The following is a 19,976-nucleotide window of genomic DNA, read 5'->3' on the forward strand; positions in this document are numbered from 1 at the left end:
GCGTGAAAATATCCACTTTTACAGTATCTCCTGGTTGCTAGACAGGCGTCTCATGAACTGGACTGCCGAACTTAAGCCCGACAGCTAGTGCGGGTTCTCGTTCCTTATAGAGTATGTATGCCCATGATTTTTTTTTTTATTATGGCTACTACTAAAACACAGAATAATGGGTGCCAATTCTTGTTGAGGAAGAGCAATTTGTCAATCACATGCAATAAAAATACTCTTTTCTAACCCACCATTTCTTCAGGATTCACCTAGATTGCACCGATTCAGTTATGACCCTTTCTCTATTTCTATCTCTTGGTTTACTATCAAAATGTTCAATCAGCATAAAAGCTCATATGAAAGCAGCAAAGGGGAAAACATTACCGACACAGATAAAAAATTTGTGTCCAATCCTCCTTCCCAATGAAGTCTCTACCTCAGAATCATCATCTTTCAAAAATAATCTTTATATTTCGCACTCAAAGGGAAAGATGTCGGCGCAAAATTCCTCTCCATGTAAACTCACTGTACTTCATCAGTTTCTACAAGTCTGTGTGATCTGGAGTGTCACTGCCCGGCAAATCGAATGCGGCCATCCTCAAGGGCCTGCGTTGGCGTAGTAAAATGCTGTAAAGTCAACTTGCTTGCACGATTTTCTCAAACTCAAGACGAGTAGATCGGTCTGTGAGCAGTGAGTTGGAACGGAACCTGCATCAAAGAGCACGGCCTGATAACTTAACGCAGCACATCACTGCCAAGACATATCCGCGACACATTGGTCATCCCATGAGGAGAGCTGCTCGGCCAAAATTGGCTCTGGACACACCGACTGTCCACTGACCACTCAGGGAGCAGCAACCTTTTGTTTGGGGTGGAAGGGGGTTAATGCTGCTATTCACGAAAGATCAAGTGCATCTTAAAGGCTTGCCCAAATGACTGTACATTTTCTCATGTAACTCTGATTACCACGAGCCTTGCCACCTTGCATGTGCTAAAACGATGTGACATGTCGAACAAGGTGGTGTATACTACATGGATAAATCACTCATTTCATGTGACTTGATGGTACAGTGTATTCGACCCCAAGTGGTAAAAAAAAATATGGGGTTTAGCAAGGTGCACCAAGCCTAACATACTAACAGTCCTTATTACAGTCCCGATTACCTGATTTGAGAAACAAATTGAATTTCAAAGGAAAACAGTAGTGTCTGCAGAGATACGACTTCAAGACTTCGGAGAGAGAGAGAAAAAAAATTTACTCATCAAGAACGTGAAAGCGCTACATACATTTCACCTCGCAACGATTTCCTGTATTGATGGCAAGCTGTTTCTAGCTATTTACACGTGGCATTTCGATGCATACCACCTTGTGTTGGCACTACTGATAAATAGGTGACTGCAACAAAAATGTGCAGAGGGTGCAGATTTGGGTACATATTTCGAAATTCCTTCCGTATTCAAAATTTTTGACATTGCATCAATTCATCTAAAAAAAAAGAAATCGCATTCTGTTTGATTTCGTTTGATATTCTGAAATCAGAGACAAAAATTTCTCTCTTGTGTGTGTTTATACATTTAGGTGAATTCACATCTTTCCTGTATACTTTTGACATGATATAACTGCATTGAGAAAGCAGCTTAAAAGCAGAGCCTGGTATACTCTATACAGTGATTGTAATCCATGGATGCCAACTTTGTTACAGCAATGCAATATTCTCAGGGCTGAAAAGGCATATTTTTTTATGACGAAAAAGTAATTTTACCTTCCCTGCTGTAGACATGTGCAGTAATACAATTGGATAAAACAGAACTTTCAAATTAAACCTGCAGTATTTTTGGCAAAAAAAAAAAAAGAGTACAAAATACTGCCCTCCCCCCCCCCCAAAAAAAAAAAAAGTTACAGCTGGCGTCTCTGGCATTCCATACCCTTGCCACAATGTGGGACGACAGGGAAACGACCCCACCCTAACCACATCCAAAATATGATGACCAAGATACAATGAAATGCATATTCCTTTCTCCTTTTCTTTTTTCTTTTTTTTTTAAAAATTCAATATGTGAAGCGTCTTGGGAAGCAATCATGACCCATACCCTACGTCATCATTCACATAGTAAATGGTACATCAGAAGCATATTGCAAAACACATGATACTTCAAGTAAAAACATATGCATTACAAAAAATAAACAGACTCTTTCACTTTTTTCGGTGGTTTGGTTCAGCAAAGATGTGGTGCAAGTATGGTTTGCTTAAAAAAAAAAGACAAAGTAAAAACTTTAAACCATCAGATATTCAAGTTTTGTCTTGTTCAATGAAAAGATTAAATTATCAAGTAAAACAGTCAGTGTCCATTTAATGCTGTGGTCACTCTTTACGTGACTATATGATGCTAATGCAATGAACATCAAAATTTGACCTTTGACCTCCCCTCAGATATTCTGAATTACTGAGATATCGCTGATACAGCGACCCTGTTCAAACAGAGTAATCCCGGTCAGCCCACTGCATCCACTTTTGTGTGCATGTTACAATCATTGTGACCCCGATATAACAAAAATTGTGATATATCGAAATTATTTCACCCAGCCTCCAATAGTTTTGCTAAAATGAACATCCTCATTGCAAAAATTATTGCAAATTTTGAAACAACTACCTACAAGATGCAAGAAAATTTCACAGCCGAAGGAAATGTAAAATTGTGGAAACAGTGACACGGAATAAAAGGTAACAGATCAAGCAAATTGTCCAACTTTTAAGCATACATTTCTTTGAATCTTGCTCGTTCTGGAACGCTTGCATGAGTTGATCCCCACGGTGGATGCAAACACACCTGGTTCTGTTCCTTCAAACTCTGCATGAAATTTGAATGTAGAAGGGTGTTGACTCAACTGAAACCGATGCACCGCAGTTACACCCTTCTGCGTTGTTTCACGATCACAATGCTTATGGTAGTGAACGAGGAATAAGACTCAGTCATATCACAGAGCTAAGTGCCACTCACATCACAGCGGCTTTTTCAAGCAAAATGTCATCCGAGAGTTTGTGAGGTACGTTCCAATTCTGTACATTCTATGCATTAACTGAGGAAAGGGGTGATCGACTCATGGCTAACTCCAATAAAAAGATCACTTAAAATACGCTAACTGGTCCTTGCAACATATTGCTTTCAAATGAGCTAAAGAAACACTAAAAATTCACAAGTGGACCCACGGTCAGATGACAAACATAAATTCAAAAGAATGTGCCAATGAGGAAAATTGTAGGCTGAAACAAAAAATGCACTTTTTCAACTCCTTCCTCATTTTTTTCTTCCCTCAATTCTCTTCCCACAGTTAGGTCTACGCGTGTCATAAGTTTGTCTCGTCAAACTTGTCGTATTTCGCGATGGAGTGTCTGACGGATGTCTCCAGTCTCCGCCGTGCCTTCCGTTCGTCGTCCAAATACGTCTTGAGACGCTTCGTCTCGTCCATCAGGTCCTTGACCTGGTCTCGCAGGGCGTACACTGTGTCCACTAGGGTCCTGGGTGGTAAAGAGAAATAGATTGATAAAGTTTAGGTAGATAACTGCATGGATGGATGGATGGATGGATAAATGGATGGATAGATAGATGGAAAGACTGGATAGATGGATGGATGGATGGATAGATAAATGGAAAGATTGGATAGATGGATGGATGGATGGATAGAAATAGATAAATGAAAAGGTTGGAAAGATGGGTGGATGGATGGATGGATGGATGGATAGATAAATGGAAAGATTGGATAGATGATTGGATGGATGGATGGATGGATGAATGGATGAATAGATGGATAGATAAATGGAAAGATTGGATAAATAGATGAATGGATGGATGGATGGATAGATAAATGAAAAGATTGGATAGATGAATGGATGGATGGATGGATAGAAATAGATAAAAAGGTTGGAAAGATGGATGGATGGATGGATGGATGGATGAATGGATAGATAAATGGAAAGATTGGATAGATGATTGGATGGATGGATGGATGGATGGATGAATGGATGAATAGATGGATAGATAAATGAAAAGATTGGATAGATGAATGGATGGATAGATGGATGGATGGAAGGATGGATGGATAGATAAATGGAAAGATTGGATAAAGAGACGGATGGATGGATGGATAGGTAGATGGATAGGTAGAAGGATGGATGGATAGGTGGAAATATTGATGTATGGATAGATGGATGGATAGATGGATGAAGAGATGGATAGACAGATAAATGGATAGACAGATGAATAGATGGAAAACAGACATCAAGAGAGATAAGAGAAAGAGAAGACGAAGACAGACACAATCACAGCGATAAATATAGAAAAAGAATGACCTCCAAAATTGCAGATGTTCTTTTGTGATTGACGCAATTTTCAACTCAAATTGTAATTTGACATGAGTTTAATAGCACAATTAGTTTTAAAACTTTTTTGCAAATGCTCAAGATTATTTCTCCATTGGGTGTAAGTTATTTGATTTCCTGGATAGGACCACACACAAAAATGGTAGTTCACAAAGGAAACATACGTCTGATATTATTTTCCTACAGAAAAGTTTTTGGTCAGAAGGATTTTAAAGGGGCATATCAATCATCCAAACAAACTAATCATTGCATTGCGGGCATTTTATATCCTCAAAATACATTCAATATTCAACTGTAAGAGAACATCTGGTCATTGTTGTAGCTACACATTACACATTATGATTTCTTGAAAACAAAAACAATGAAGAATCAAGAAAAATACAAATGCTCACAAACATATATACACATAAGATTAAAACAGTAGTACATGGTATGTTGTTGGTAAGTTTAAGGGAAGGGGTTAAAAAGGTTAAGAGTTAAGAGTAAGAAATTCTCCCCCCCCCCCAAAAAAAAAAAAAAAAGAAAAAAAAAAGAAAAAAGAAAAAAAGAGGAATTTTGGAAAAAAAAGATTCTGAAATGATACAAGTCTATTCTTCATTAAAACTTCTCTTGTTTAAATTTTCCCTTTTCAATACTGCTACAATTCCTTTTCAACTGAAATCACTGATGTTACTGAAAGTGTCTACCTACATTCACAAGACAACTGTTAAAAAGAATCATAAAGAAATTAGCAAACCTTACATTTAATCAACAGCTAACATATGTTCAGGAAATGCAGAGAAAGCACTCTGAAGAAACATGTAATTCCAAATATGATACACACACTGCTCCCTTCTTTTCTTACCTATCATATTTTAGTACAAAATGAAGAAAATTGATGGTAACATTAAGCAAGAAACATGACTAATAATCGAATAATCCAAACACAAGAAATTCTGACAGAGATGTGTAAACAATGCAGTAAAATGCCTGCGGTGAGGAAAATGCATGATGTGCATGAGAGCAATGAAACAAGCAAACAAACAAACATTCAAACAAACAGATGTACTTACAGATCAAAAAACACAAAACACATGCAAAGTTGTAGCATGCACCAAATTAGGCAACAGAGAAATAACTGGAATGAGGCAAAAAACAAACAAATGAACAAACCCACAAACAAAGTAATTTACATATTCTGCATAATTTTCAATGTCCATGCTGGTTAATTGCTGGGATGTCTTGTGCAAATATGCAGATCAGTAGAGATATGGCTTAGTTTTTGTTGAAGTGACTTTTACAGTTTTCACTTGCAAAGAATCAGCAAACTTAATATATACTTAATTGGTATATTATTATTTAAGAGGCTTGGAATACATGATGAGTTTAGATATATCTAAAAGAGAAAGAGAAAAACACAATGAGAGAGAGAAAAAAAAAACACAATAAGATGCATGTTTGAATTTGCCCTCTGGAGACCCCATGATGGGTCTGAATCCACTGACAAATGTGGATTAATACAGTATAAAAGTCTTGGCCAAGACTAGTGCATGCCCATGACTGATCATTTTGCCAAGATAGCTATGTGTGCAGTAACATTTCTCCAGCAGTGAAACTTGGCTGAAAGATCCTTATCAAAGCAATTAAGCAAAAGGTGAAAAAAAAAGTATTACAAAAGAAGAAGAAGAAGAAGAAGAAGAAGAAGAAGAAGAAGAAGAAGAAGAAGAAGAAGAAGAAGAAGAAGAAGAAAAACAGATTATTTAATGAGTTATGCACAGAATTTAAAGAAAGGGTGCCTGTGTGATAACTGTGTGTTACTTGCAATGTATATGTGTTACAAGATGCAAAGGGAACACAAATCATTAATTGCAACGAAATCAAAATATCGAAAGCAGGCATGTTCCTTCTAGATGTACATGATAAGATCTTATTTGATTGTTTGTGAATTTGTTTGTTTTAGTCTGGTACTAAAATCTCAGTGAAAGACTTGATGAACCTTTCTAAAAAAAAAAGTAAGATTCCCATATAACGTAAAATTCTGTTGACGCCATACCTTTGTCATCATTCTGCTAAGTCATTACTATATTGAAACAAACGGTAAATACACCTGTATATAAAAATAACAAAGACAATATCCCACAGCAGACCACTCTGAAAACCAGCCTTTGGCTGATGAGTGTGTTCCACCCCATGAGTGGAAAATAGAAATTGAATTGAATCGACTGAATCATAGCGAGTATATTAAACCCGTCTTGCCAAGCCAAGTGATAATACAGCTTGAACCCTGTGTGGTCACTCTCCAAGAACTACAAGGGTTGATTTTCTCCCAAATCTATCTATCTATTTATATACTTAGATATATCTACCTATCTAATCACCTACCACCTACATGTAAGTCGAATCGAAAGGGGCCAGAAAGGTCCTCCGACATATGTGAATTTCAACTCACACAGCAGAATTAACATGTTTATATCCATCTGGGATAGAATTTTTCTCCAACTTAAATATCTATCAAAAACAAAAAATTTGTGTGATGTCAACTTTGATGAGGTTAACTTTATCTATCTATCTATCTATCTACCCATCTATCTATCTATCTATCTATCTATCTATCTATCTATCTATCCATCCATCCATCCATCCATCCATCCATCCATCTATCTATCTATCTATCTATCTATCTATTCATCCATCCATCCATCCATCCATCCATCCATCTATCTATCTATCTATCTATCTATCTATCTATCTATCTATCTATCTATCTATCTACCTACCTACCTACCTACCTACCTATCTATCTTACATTTCTTCTTTGTTTACTTTATCTATTTATCTCTCAATCAGTCTACATACATACATACATCTGTTGAGGGATGGCATCTGCACTAGTTTCCACACAGTTGACCTGATACATTGTTCTGGGCAGTTCTACAAAGGCTATCAAGCTAAAGTATGGCTAAATGGAAAATTCCTCTGTTTTGGAGGAAAGAGAAAATTTATAAAAAATAACAAGATGAACAAATAAACAAAATGCTTCATGAGTATTCATTCTGAGCACTCAACTCATTCTGATCAACTCAATTCATTGATGAAAACAAGCAAAAATGGCTATCACTGCTCATGCAATAAAAGTCTGGGCACCAAACCTCCTTGGCTACACTGGCAAGCAGTCTGTTGCACAGGTGTGAAATGCATGTATCACAAACATCACCCATACTTTGTCATTTGTCTTGCTAGCAGACCATCAGTTGGGAAGGACAGAAGTGCTACAATCCCTGATTTTGTAGGGACTATAACGATACATCCTCCTGACATAAGCAGCGTCGCAGACTTCAGAGTTCTCTGACAATTCTATTTATAAATTCTTGACTTGCAAACAAGTGTACATATACTAGTAACTGCATGTTTTAGCATATTCGTGATGACTAAAATCTCTATACCTGCATGCGCAATTATTCAAGTTTAGTACTAATTATTCAGAGCTGTCAATCTCCACAAGTAAAGAATCATACTGATGCATACTATTCTTATGAAAACCCCGTTACTCCCTCCCCCCCCAAAAAAAAAAAAAAAAAAATGAAAAGAGAACAGAATAAAAAAGAAAAAAAAAGAAATATATTTTTTTTCTTGATATCGCACAAACAAAGCATGCTGAATTAATAACTAGAAAAAACTAAATTTTTACTTCAAACCATACTATGTTCGTTTGGATAAAGAATTAGCATAACAAATACAATGTATGATTAAAACATGCTACATGTTGTAGCAGTAGGCAGCTCAGATATCAAAATATATTTCTTTCAAGTAGCCAGCACTTGCTCTTTTGTTTCTCATAGGACACTACACAATGCACTGATGTTCTGATACATTCTAGAAAGAAGACATTTTGGCATGTTTTCATCCCTCATAAATATATATTGCTTGCATTAGGGCTCACACCTGTAAATAAAATGGACTGTCCCAGACCCCTTCACAAATTCGTACCAAAGATACCAAAATAAATGAAGAAAAAAATTAATTAAAAATCAATGATGTAGTTTGGCAAAAAACTGAAAAGCTGTAGATATTGAGTATGAATTCCTCTACAAACTGCATTTTGGTTGGAAGATGAAAGCTTTTCTGATGGAATTTGAGGGGACTATATTTCATTGGGTACGTGTACGGAAAATAGGTGATTTTTTGAGTGACAAGAACTCGTAGTCTGGCTTTGCGGACCCCTGGACGGAATTAGAGCAGAACAACCCACCCTGGCAATCTGATGGATGAAAGGTAATATCTCACTTATTCAGGTTAGTGAAGATGAAACACCTCATTTCTCCCAGCTATTTTACAGAATTTTTTGAAATTTGAATTTTAACACACGTCTCTATGGGGAATTATTTACCCGTGTGAGCCCTATAGAGAATGCACGCAATACATGCAAGTCTATGGGAAGTATTCATCCCATACAAGCTCTGCTGGTTTATGTTGATCTTGTATTGTGTCAGATCTCTCTTCCTCCCTCCCCCTTCTCCTCCCTACTCCCCCCCCCCCCTCCCTCTACCTCTCTCCTCTACTCCCCCCCCCCCCCCAACTCTATCTTGCTACAATTTCTTTTCTTAATATTATGTTCTTGTGGTACTATATTTTAGTAAATAGCAGTCATCAGTATCACACAACTTAGAATGACTTCTTGTATTTTGTATCTTGTATTGTGTCAGATCTCTTCATCCCTCCCCCTTCTCCTCCCTACCCCCTCCCTCTACCTCTCTCCTCTAACTCCCCCCCCCCACTCTTCCTTGCTATAATTTCTTTTCTTAATATCATGTTCTTGTGGTACTAGATCTTAGTAAATAGCAGTCATCAGTATCACACAACTTTGAATGACTTCTTGTATTGTGTATCTTGTATTGTGTCAGCTAGATCTCTTCCTCCCTCCCCCTTCTCCTCCCTACCCCCTCCCTCTACCTCTCTCCTCTAACTCCCCCCCCCCCCCACTCTTCCTTGCTATAATTTCTTTTCTTAATATTATGTTCTTGTGGTACTAGATCTTAGTAAATAGCAGTCATCAGTATCACACAACTTTGAATGACTGTGTTAATCTTGTATTGTGTATCTTGTATTGTGTCTGATCTCTTCCTCCCTCCCCTTCCCCTCCCTACCCCCCTCTCTCTACCTCTCTCCTCTACTCCCCCCCCCCCTCCTCAACTCTGCCTTGCTACTATTTCTTTTCTTAATATTATGTTCTTGTCACTAGATCTTAGTACATAGCAGTCAGTCATCAGTATCACACAACTTTGAATGACTGTGTTATTTTAATGTATTTCTTTGTTTTGGCTACCACTGAAACAGCTCAAAATGCATAAAGTTAGTCTGTTTGACAAAACAAAGTCTTATCAAGTACTTTGTAGGCTATAAGGTGATGATGACACACCCACAATCAAGGATAACTGCCTGGATCTATGTATTCATCTTATGAAGAACTGATCAAAACTGCAAGATTTATTTAAAAAAAAAACCCTAAAGGGCATGATTTTCTAAAAGTGTCCCTTTTAGAAGCTTTATAATCCTTGAAAGTGTAATTTCTCATATGATGTAGGGGCAAATATCATAAAAAACACATTTATGATGTTTAAAAGTCAAATAAGAAATATGACCTCCACTATAGGGCTCACACCTGTAAATAAAATGGACTGTCCCAGACCCCTTCACAAATTCGTACCAAAGATACCAAAATAAATGAAGAAAAAAATTAATTAAAAATCAATGATGTAGTTTGGCAAAAAACTGAAAAGCTGTAGATATTGAGTATGAATTCCTCTACAAACTGCATTTTGGTTGGAAGATGAAAGCTTTTCTGATGGAATTTGAGGGGACTATATTTCATTGGGTACGTGTACGGAAAATAGGTGATTTTTTGAGTGACAAGAACTCGTAGTCTGGCTTTGCGGACCCCTGGACGGAATTAGAGCAGAACAACCCACCCTGGCAATCTGATGGATGAAAGGTAATATCTCACTTATTCAGGTTAGTGAAGATGAAACACCTCATTTCTCCCAGCTATTTTACAGAATTTTTTGAAATTTGAATTTTAACACACGTCTCTATGGGGAATTATTTACCCGTGTGAGCCCTATAGAGAATGCACGCAATACATGCAAGTCTATGGGAAGTATTCATCCCATACAAGCTCTGCTGGTTTATGTTGATCTTGTATTGTGTCAGATCTCTCTTCCTCCCTCCCCCTTCTCCTCCCTACTCCCCCCCCCCCCCCTCCCTCTACCTCTCTCCTCTACTCCCCCCCCCCCCCCAACTCTATCTTGCTACAATTTCTTTTCTTAATATTATGTTCTTGTGGTACTATATTTTAGTAAATAGCAGTCATCAGTATCACACAACTTAGAATGACTTCTTGTATTTTGTATCTTGTATTGTGTCAGATCTCTTCATCCCTCCCCCTTCTCCTCCCTACCCCCTCCCTCTACCTCTCTCCTCTAACTCCCCCCCCCCCCCCACTCTTCCTTGCTATAATTTCTTTTCTTAATATCATGTTCTTGTGGTACTAGATCTTAGTAAATAGCAGTCATCAGTATCACACAACTTTGAATGACTTCTTGTATTGTGTATCTTGTATTGTGTCAGCTAGATCTCTTCCTCCCTCCCCCTTCTCCTCCCTACCCCCTCCCTCTACCTCTCTCCTCTAACTCCCCCCCCCCCACTCTTCCTTGCTATAATTTCTTTTCTTAATATTATGTTCTTGTGGTACTAGATCTTAGTAAATAGCAGTCATCAGTATCACACAACTTTGAATGACTGTGTTAATCTTGTATTGTGTATCTTGTATTGTGTCTGATCTCTTCCTCCCTCCCCTTCCCCTCCCTACCCCCCTCTCTCTACCTCTCTCCTCTACTCCCCCCCCCCCCTCCTCAACTCTGCCTTGCTACTATTTCTTTTCTTAATATTATGTTCTTGTCACTAGATCTTAGTACATAGCAGTCAGTCATCAGTATCACACAACTTTGAATGACTGTGTTATTTTAATGTATTTCTTTGTTTTGGCTACCACTGAAACAGCTCAAAATGCATAAAGTTAGTCTGTTTGACAAAACAAAGTCTTATCAAGTACTTTGTAGGCTATAAGGTGATGATGACACACCCACAATCAAGGATAACTGCCTGGATCTATGTATTCATCTTATGAAGAACTGATCAAAACTGCAAGATTTATTTAAAAAAAAAACCCTAAAGGGCATGATTTTCTAAAAGTGTCCCTTTTAGAAGCTTTATAATCCTTGAAAGTGTAATTTCTCATATGATGTAGGGGCAAATATCATAAAAAACACATTTATGATGTTTAAAAGTCAAATAAGAAATATGACCTCCACTATAGGGCTCACACCTATAAATAAAATGGACTGTCCCAGACCCCTTCACAAATTCGTACCAAAGATACCAAAATAAATGAAGAAAAAAATTAATTAAAAATCAATGATGTAGTTTGGCAAAAAACTGAAAAGCTGTAGATATTGAGTATGAATTCCTCTACAAACTGCATTTTGGTTGGAAGATGAAAGCTTTTCTGATGGAATTTGAGGGGACTATATTTCATTGGGTACGTGTACGGAAAATAGGTGATTTTTTGAGTGACAAGAACTCGTAGTCTGGCTTTGCGGACCCCTGGACGGAATTAGAGCAGAACAACCCACCCTGGCAATCTGATGGATGAAAGGTAATATCTCACTTATTCAGGTTAGTGAAGATGAAACACCTCATTTCTCCCAGCTATTTTACAGAATTTTTTGAAATTTGAATTTTAACACACGTCTCTATGGGGAATTATTTACCCGTGTGAGCCCATTACGGTTGGCCAAGTAGGGAAAGCTTTCTGCTGGCATTCAAAGTTACGGAGTAACCATTGTTGCACAGGTGAGTGATTATAATCCTGGGACATGCGTTGCTATGGAAACTGGTCCAGTGGGAATGCACGAAACAGATCGAGAAGACTGCAAGACAGACAGACATGCTAAACATGCTTTTCAAGAACACTCAACAACAGGTCAGCAGGCAGTTGGAACGGGAGGGCAAGACTGGACAAGAAGGCAAGCAAGGGCGGTCAAGGACAGTCAAGGAAACGGGCAGTTGGGGGCCTTACCGGAGGGAGGGGTGGGGCGCTACACTCTCAGCACCCCGTTGAGAGCGCTCAGACCCCCGCCCAGCTTATAGGCCGTCATTTTTTTCACCTGGTGAATCGGCCAGAGTTTGGGGGGTCTACACAGCACACACACAGTCGGGTTCCCATGGATGGCGATCAGTAAGGGCACATAGAGATGTATTCATTTTGGAAGAGGGTGAGTTGGGGGGGGGGGGGAGGAGGAGGAGGAGGAGGTGGTTGATGGGACGATGTTGATATAGGAGAGATAATTGGGCAAACATTTTGAAAGCCAAGAGGGGCAGAGGGAGGGAAGAAAGAAATCATTATTGATACACAAGGATTAATACAGATTGACTCAAACTTAGGAAATAAATGAATGCATCCAGTTGGGAGTGTGTATAGAAGAATAGAGAGTATACATACAAATTGGAGTGTGATACAGAATGAAATTTCACCAACGAGGTTATTCAATGTGCAGTAAGGTTGAGGTTAGCTAACAGGCAGGTAAAATATATGTAACAACAAACTTACAAAAGACATATCGGGGTATTTTAAGCTTGCACTTGCCTATGAATAACTTCCCTTTGTTTCTCATCAAGTTTTTATTTATACAGGAGGAAATGCATAATTTCCTTTTTCTTTAATTTCCATACTACACAAAGAACATGACGGACTAAAGTAGTTTGTGATCACTCTTGAAAATTGCAATATGATCCCTGAAATTTTATTTGTACAAGGGGAGAGTCCCATACAGCCATATATATGTCGGCAGCATTCTGCATAATATTCAACAAAGTTTTTTGCTATTTAGGGTCAATTTTGCTTGTCCATACTATCACAGACGATGCAGAAATGTAATTGTCGAGAACAGCATTTATGTAGTTTATCTCCCAACCAGATGCACAAGGCCAAAACCTCATCAATATTCCAGTGGTTCTGCTCAAATGATGATTTGAGAAGATGCCTGTCTTATTAACAAACACACACACACACAAAACAAGAAACCCTAAAACTGTTGCATTCACCTAGACATGGATTCAATATAATGTGTAACATCAGATTTTTCCTTTAATGCAGCGTTCCTGCATGGTTCAGTACATGCATAACCCCAACTAGACTCTAATGAAACATAAACCTGTTAAACACTATTTAGGACTTTTCTTAAGTGTTCTACTCTATGAAAAATACAGCAATCTTTCAATTCCAAGCAAGAATATGGGCACTATTCAAATGGTGTGGATATTGACGCAGTTGGATACAATAGTAGTATATATTTCCTTTAGGGTCAAAGAGAAATGGGCATAAACACACATGGGTTATGACACCAAAGATACAAATACAAGAGCTTTAGAGGCAGTTTGTGAGACTGTAAAAGTGGAAATTTTCGCAGTGTGGACATTTTTGAGCATTTCGTGAGACCAGAAACTAGTGCAAAAATAAAAGCTATAGATATTTTTGCTTGTCATGTATGTTACACTAATTAATATCTTGATTCTGCAGAACTAAAAACACAAGAAATTCATCTCATCTTGCTAAGAGCGAGAACTTACTTGCACGAAAATATCCACTTTTCCAGCGTGCGACACAGGGCATTCATACAGTGTAAGATTTTGAAAGATTTGCTGATTATTATTAACATAGATTTCATCTGCATGAGGCTACATGAAGTAGTATGTGCCGACAGAGAACATCTCTTAAGATGCCACCTTTCATACAGCATTTTTTTTTAAGCATCTACTTGGGATAATTTGAGGCAAAAGAGAGCATAAGATATTAAATTCACTTAAAAACATAAAATGAAAGATGTTTCAAACCAGCGATTGCTAGCAGGAGCAAATTTTGCAGCAGCTTGCTATGATAAACTTGGCTTGAAATGAATGAAATCACTCTTTTTTTCTGCCATATGCAAACCATCAGGCCAGCTACAACACAAACTGCAAATCTATATTCTGTATGAGATAACGAGATAATATATAAATGCTTGACATATAACAGTGGAGTAAATATGTGCTCTGCGATGCATGATGTTTGATGACTTCAAAAATTGCAAAAATGTATGAGAAGTTAAAGTCATTAAGATGCTGACAAGACATTTGTGAATATTGATGATGAGAAGACCAAACAAATACGGAGAACATCATTTGAGGGTTAAAAACAGGAGTCGGGATGTTAGTTTCACTTAAAAATATCTCTAAAGACAAACAAATAAAGGTTTTTAAAAAGCCGTGACACAAATGCATGTATACTGAAGACAGAGAGAAAAAGAGATCACATAGAAAAAAATAGAGAGATGTGAAACTTGGTCTTTACGAGATGAGGATGAAGAGTGAGATTATGGATGGATGAGAGGATGACAAAAAGAGGAAGACGGAATAAAATCTCGGGGGGACTCACTTTTCCTCTACCACTGTCTCTGATCCCTTCGTCTCCTCCACTATAATCTTCTCATCCTCCGCCAGAAACACGTGGGGGGCTGCCTCCACAGGAACTATCGTCATGGCAATGGGAATAAGAGATGTGTTGGAGGTGGTGGGGAATAAGAGATTGGATCAAAAAATAAACGAAATAAAGAAAACCAAAAACGTGAGGGATCGGCTGGTAACGAAAATAAAATCAAAAAGTTAATCGAGCGTGACCACGTAATACTAGTCGTAACTGCAATTAATTGTTCAGAAAAGGTTGAGAAGAGAACTCTAAATTCTACTCTACAATATAAAAAAAAAAAAAAAAAATTGGGAGGTGGGGTAGGGAAGAAGTTTAAAGTGGCGACTGGTTAGGTCACATTAGAAAGGAAGGTGAGTTGATCAAGGATTAAAAAAAATCCAACAATAACAAACCTGTTTGGAGGAATTCTCTATTGAAAAAATTGGCACTTCATATAATTTCCCTTGTAGGAAAACCTAATTTCAAATGAATATCCCCCTCTGCCAATGCCCTTACCCCTCCCCCCCCCCAAAAAAAAAGAAGACACACAAACAACAAGCCAAGAAACTGGCATCCCTTCGTTAAACCAATACATATTTCAGGTGACATGGGTGCAAGGGTTTTAGATTGGTTCCAAAGTGCGAAGTAACTCTACAACGACCACGACAAAGATAACGGTAACCTTTGTAGTCTTTGCAGGCTGTACTGGGAAGTGTGATTGGCAGGTTTCACACACAAGATTTGCATTATCTATTCCTCGTCCCTCCTTGAGTTAAGGGTAATCGCACCTTGGATAAAGCTGCTATATAAAGGTTCTCCTGCACATCACGCTCTTAAAACTCTCTACAGGGGGATACAAAATGCACCCACTGCTGGTAGTAGGCTGGTTTTCTTTAAAACCATAAAGTTTTCCCACACAAAACACTGGGATGAAACAAAGATATCGAGCAGAGACCAATCCCCCCTCCCCGCCCCCCAGAAGGAGAGAAGACAAGAAGTCACGTGGTAGTGAGGTGGGTAAGTGGAAAGAAGCCCAAGTACCTGATGGAGTAGAGAGGAGGACCAGCCACGCCCTTTTCGAGTTTAATGAGGTGCACATTTAAAGCATGAGCGTTGATCACTGGAGCTGACACGTAGCCAAGGGGAAGGGGAGGGGGTTAATGGTGGTGGTGGGGCGGAGGGGGGGGGGGGGGGAAGAAGCACTGGGCGTGGTCAGAGGGATGGACGTTAAATCGTGAGGGATAAAGAGATCGGACATGAGTGTGGGAGAGGGAGAAGCGCAAAAAGCAAGCCATGCTGTTTACATTTACTGTTCATGCCATGTTTACAACATGATTTGATTTTTTGGTTTGTCTTTCTTGCTTGTGTCCAAGTCAGTGCATGACCATCAAGCACCTGAAAAATGATCTGTGCCCATCAACGGAAATAAGGGGGGCATTTCATGAAGCATTTGTCAGATTTTTTTTTCCTGACATATTGTTACAAGCTACTGAAATCTTTGCATCTGATTGGCTGAGAGCAAATATGTCTGGCAAGTTTGTCGGACAAACCGCTGCATGAAATGTCCCCTAGGAAGGCATACAGAGTATTTAGCACTTTGCTACAGCCTAAGTCAAACTTAAAAAGATCCTTATGCCATTATACACAACTTCAACTGTTTTCCATTGAAAACAACAAACAAACAAACAAATGAAAATCATCCTGACACTCTTATCACAGTAATACACACCACTGAATTCGAATATCACATTCACGACAGTGCACAGTTACTTTGCTGGAAGCATATTTTCTCTCCCTTTCTAATGATCAAATTCCTACCTGCTTTAGGAGCTTGGTGGACTTTGGCAAGTAATGACATTACATTTACTACAATGTATGTACATCTATCTTACAACAACAATAACTGCTTGTAGTCTAAGATCAAGTCTTGACAGTTTGGTGATGACAAGTAAGTGTGTAAGGAGTGTGTGTGTTTTTAGCTTTTCACATTTGTGCATTCCCAAATTACAAGGAAATGTTTCTATAGTCTGTGAAAGACATTCATCATAGAGTTCTGTCGTTGATTTCAAGGTTTATGCCTCTTCTCCTGGGTAAATTCTAAACAAGTGAATAGAATAAAGCTGGAGGCATGGAGAGACTGTCTCTGGATAACTTTGCAGACATTTATGCACTGAGCAAGTTTAACCTTTTCTGAGCCAGGGACTTTAGACATTGTGTACAATGCTATGGGGTTTCCTCTGCCAATCAGCACTTAAAGCACCCAAGGGGTTAGGTAAGAGTTGAGCTCCTATTGGGATGTCATCAAATCAATTGTCAGGTATGATGAGATTGTCAACAACTCAAATGGTCCGATGTCTTTTTTGGCGTGAGTCTATCTATGGCTTGCATTGAGCCTCTTCATCGACACAAAAATGACAACTTTTTATGAGGCATTCCACGAGCTTTTATTCCGATTTCAATTTAACTACACATTAACAATTTGTGTATAATATAAACTTTGCTAAGTGCATGTATGAAGTTCTTGGTTGAACGTTTGTTAGGGTAAACAAAAAGAAAGATTCTATCTACATTGTTAAATATGGAAAATGCATGCCTCTTTGACAAAGTATCTTCACTAAGTCATAAGAAAACCATCCTAGCCCGAGTAAACTCTGTGGGGCTTCAAATAAAGTATCAAAACATTATGTACAGGACAGATAGCAAGAAGGAATGTAGAAATCTGTTCCTTTATCATATGTCTGTAAAAAGTAACATTCCAACTCAACATACATTTGTACAACACAGGTAGACATGAGTGGAAACACACACTTGGAACATTTTTCTAATCCTAAATAGCAACAAACTTTGGTTAACCACTACTTGCTATAAAGATCACGCTTGATATGTATCATTACAATTTGCACGCCACTTGTGTTTATCAAGCTTGGCTGCTTTGTTACTGCTCAAATCGTTCAACACTGTTGAAACTAAACGGCTGGATTTGTTGCGAAAATGGTGTCATATACTTGTACTACTATGTGCAAAAGGCACGTGCGGATGTTATTTCAATATCGAGGCCCGAAATTCATCCTGGCCCAAATAAAGAGAAATTATGGATTTTTGTTTTGTCATTTTTGTCTTTGCTTTTACCACACTAAAGACTGCTTGCAAGCCACCTACAAACAGCTAAAAAAAGTGACAAAATCCAGTTTAATGTCTACATTTCACAGCCTCCCCTGGAGAGAAAAAAAAAAAAAAAAATCACCCCAAAACCCTCTAATACATGAACAAGGTAAAAAGCACAAAAAGTCCTCAAAAAATAAAATCAATCAAACAAACAAACAAACAAACAAACAAACCAAATAAACAGGAAACAAAAACAATCAACAAAGCACTACGTAGTCTGACAAAATATTGCCCCACCTAAATGGATATTATGTTGTTGTATTTTCATGATTGAGCAGAAGGGAAAATTAATGCCATATCACATGATGACGTATTGCATGAAAAAGGATTCAACAAAGTACCTCTTAGAAAATAAAGATGATTTATTGCTATAACTGAATGACAATTGAATTGTATGAAAATATGATTAGTGAAATTCAAACCCCATGTTTCGCTTCTGCATATCTGATCATTGGCGGAGGATTATGGTCTTTGGTAAATGTCATATATTTTCTGTAATCTTTGCAGGTCCACAGTCTTCATTAACATGACAATTTGAAACGCCTTTCTGCTGCGATTGAGCACTCAGAATGAATTAACTTGAAATGACATGGACATTTAATAGCACAACTTCAAGAAGGGGTATGAGGGGGCTAGAAGCCAGAGTAACAGGAAAAGAAAGAGTTCATGGAAGGCCAGAATGGATTACGATTTTGTTGGCACAATCCTGATAGCATGATGTGGAGACTAGGTTATCCTTCACCGCGGACAAAAGGCGGGCTGAAGAAGAAAAACTTTTCACCAGCACCAAACAACTGAAATATTTTGAAGGTCCACGGTATGATATTAGGATCCTTGCATACACAATACAAGTGGCAGCATATTTTTTCCCTCTCTTAATCATGTGATAATTGTTCCCAGCAGCAAGAAAGGAGGCAAATATATGACAACAGATTGGACCATCTTGAGGTATTCAACAACGTTATATCGGGCATTTCTCTTCATCTCTCTCTCTCAAAAAAAACAACAACAAACAAACAAAAGGAGGAAAAAATGAACATCATCATACATCAACGTGTTGAATATACAGGCTGATATTTTGGGGAGATTAGTAAAGCACACTGAGAAGTTGGACACTGAAGGTGTTAGTAGATAGGATTCTATATTTGAACTGTGAAATATTAAGGTTTAGAGGGAAGAGGGATTCTCCAGATATATGTTTTGGTCATCAGGATTATTTTTGCTCGGTAAGAATTTAAGAACTCATTGTGACACAATCTGTCTACTTTTGTTACTACTGCTCATCATTTTACACGAATTCAATAAAAACAAATAAACAACTGAAAGAAAATGTTTTCCAGTCATTACTAGCACGAAGTAATCTATCTACCTCAGCATATCAAAAGTGATACTATAACCTAAGCCCCGAGAAAAGAATCTTGGTGCATTTGTAGGTTGTCATATTTGATGCTATGTGGATGTTAAAAGGCAATGACAAAATTTGCAACGATTAGCTTTTCACATTTCATCAGGGTAACTCTACTATTAAATCTAAACAGAAGGGGAAGAAATTGTTTAATATGTAGACTGCTTACTAGGCCAATTTGTGCTTTATTTCTGTGGCAGTATATTAACGCAAACCGAGGAGTGACTGGTTGTAAGGATCAAGGAAATAAGAAATATGACAGCCCGTCTTATCTGCTGTTTAGGTTCCAGGGCAATTACAACCTGGACAGTTACCCCAGACCCCTCCCCTGCTCCTAATCCTAAACTTAATCCTAACTGTGATGAAAGTATCATAGTTCAATGTTGGATTGGCTCATATGAATTATTTTATGCAAAATCGTTTGAGGATACTAAAATTGGCAACTTTTAGAATTAATTAGATCAGTAAATTGGTTGCAAATTGGCAACTGATTTGAATGAAA

The 19,976-nt window shown here is 38.0% G+C and overlaps 1 protein-coding gene across 1 annotated transcript in view; it reads right to left on the minus strand.

The window, feature by feature from the left end:
• Positions 1 to 1,898: 1,898 nt before the first annotated feature.
• Positions 1,899 to 19,976, minus strand: part of LOC140244304 (rho guanine nucleotide exchange factor 7-like) — an 89,630-nt gene continuing 71,552 nt past the window's right edge. Inside the window, exons 15-16 of the mRNA XM_072323947.1 lie at positions 14,875 to 14,968; positions 1,899 to 3,506 (exon numbers count right to left, since the gene is read on the minus strand). Of these exons, the coding sequence (XP_072180048.1) occupies positions 3,335 to 3,506; positions 14,875 to 14,968 (266 nt within the window). The 3' untranslated portion in view covers positions 1,899 to 3,334. The remainder of the gene's footprint in view (positions 3,507 to 14,874; positions 14,969 to 19,976) is intronic.

The sequence above is a fragment of the Diadema setosum genome, chromosome 21 (assembly GCF_964275005.1).
Source record: "Diadema setosum chromosome 21, eeDiaSeto1, whole genome shotgun sequence".
NCBI lineage: Eukaryota > Metazoa > Echinodermata > Echinoidea > Diadematoida > Diadematidae > Diadema > Diadema setosum.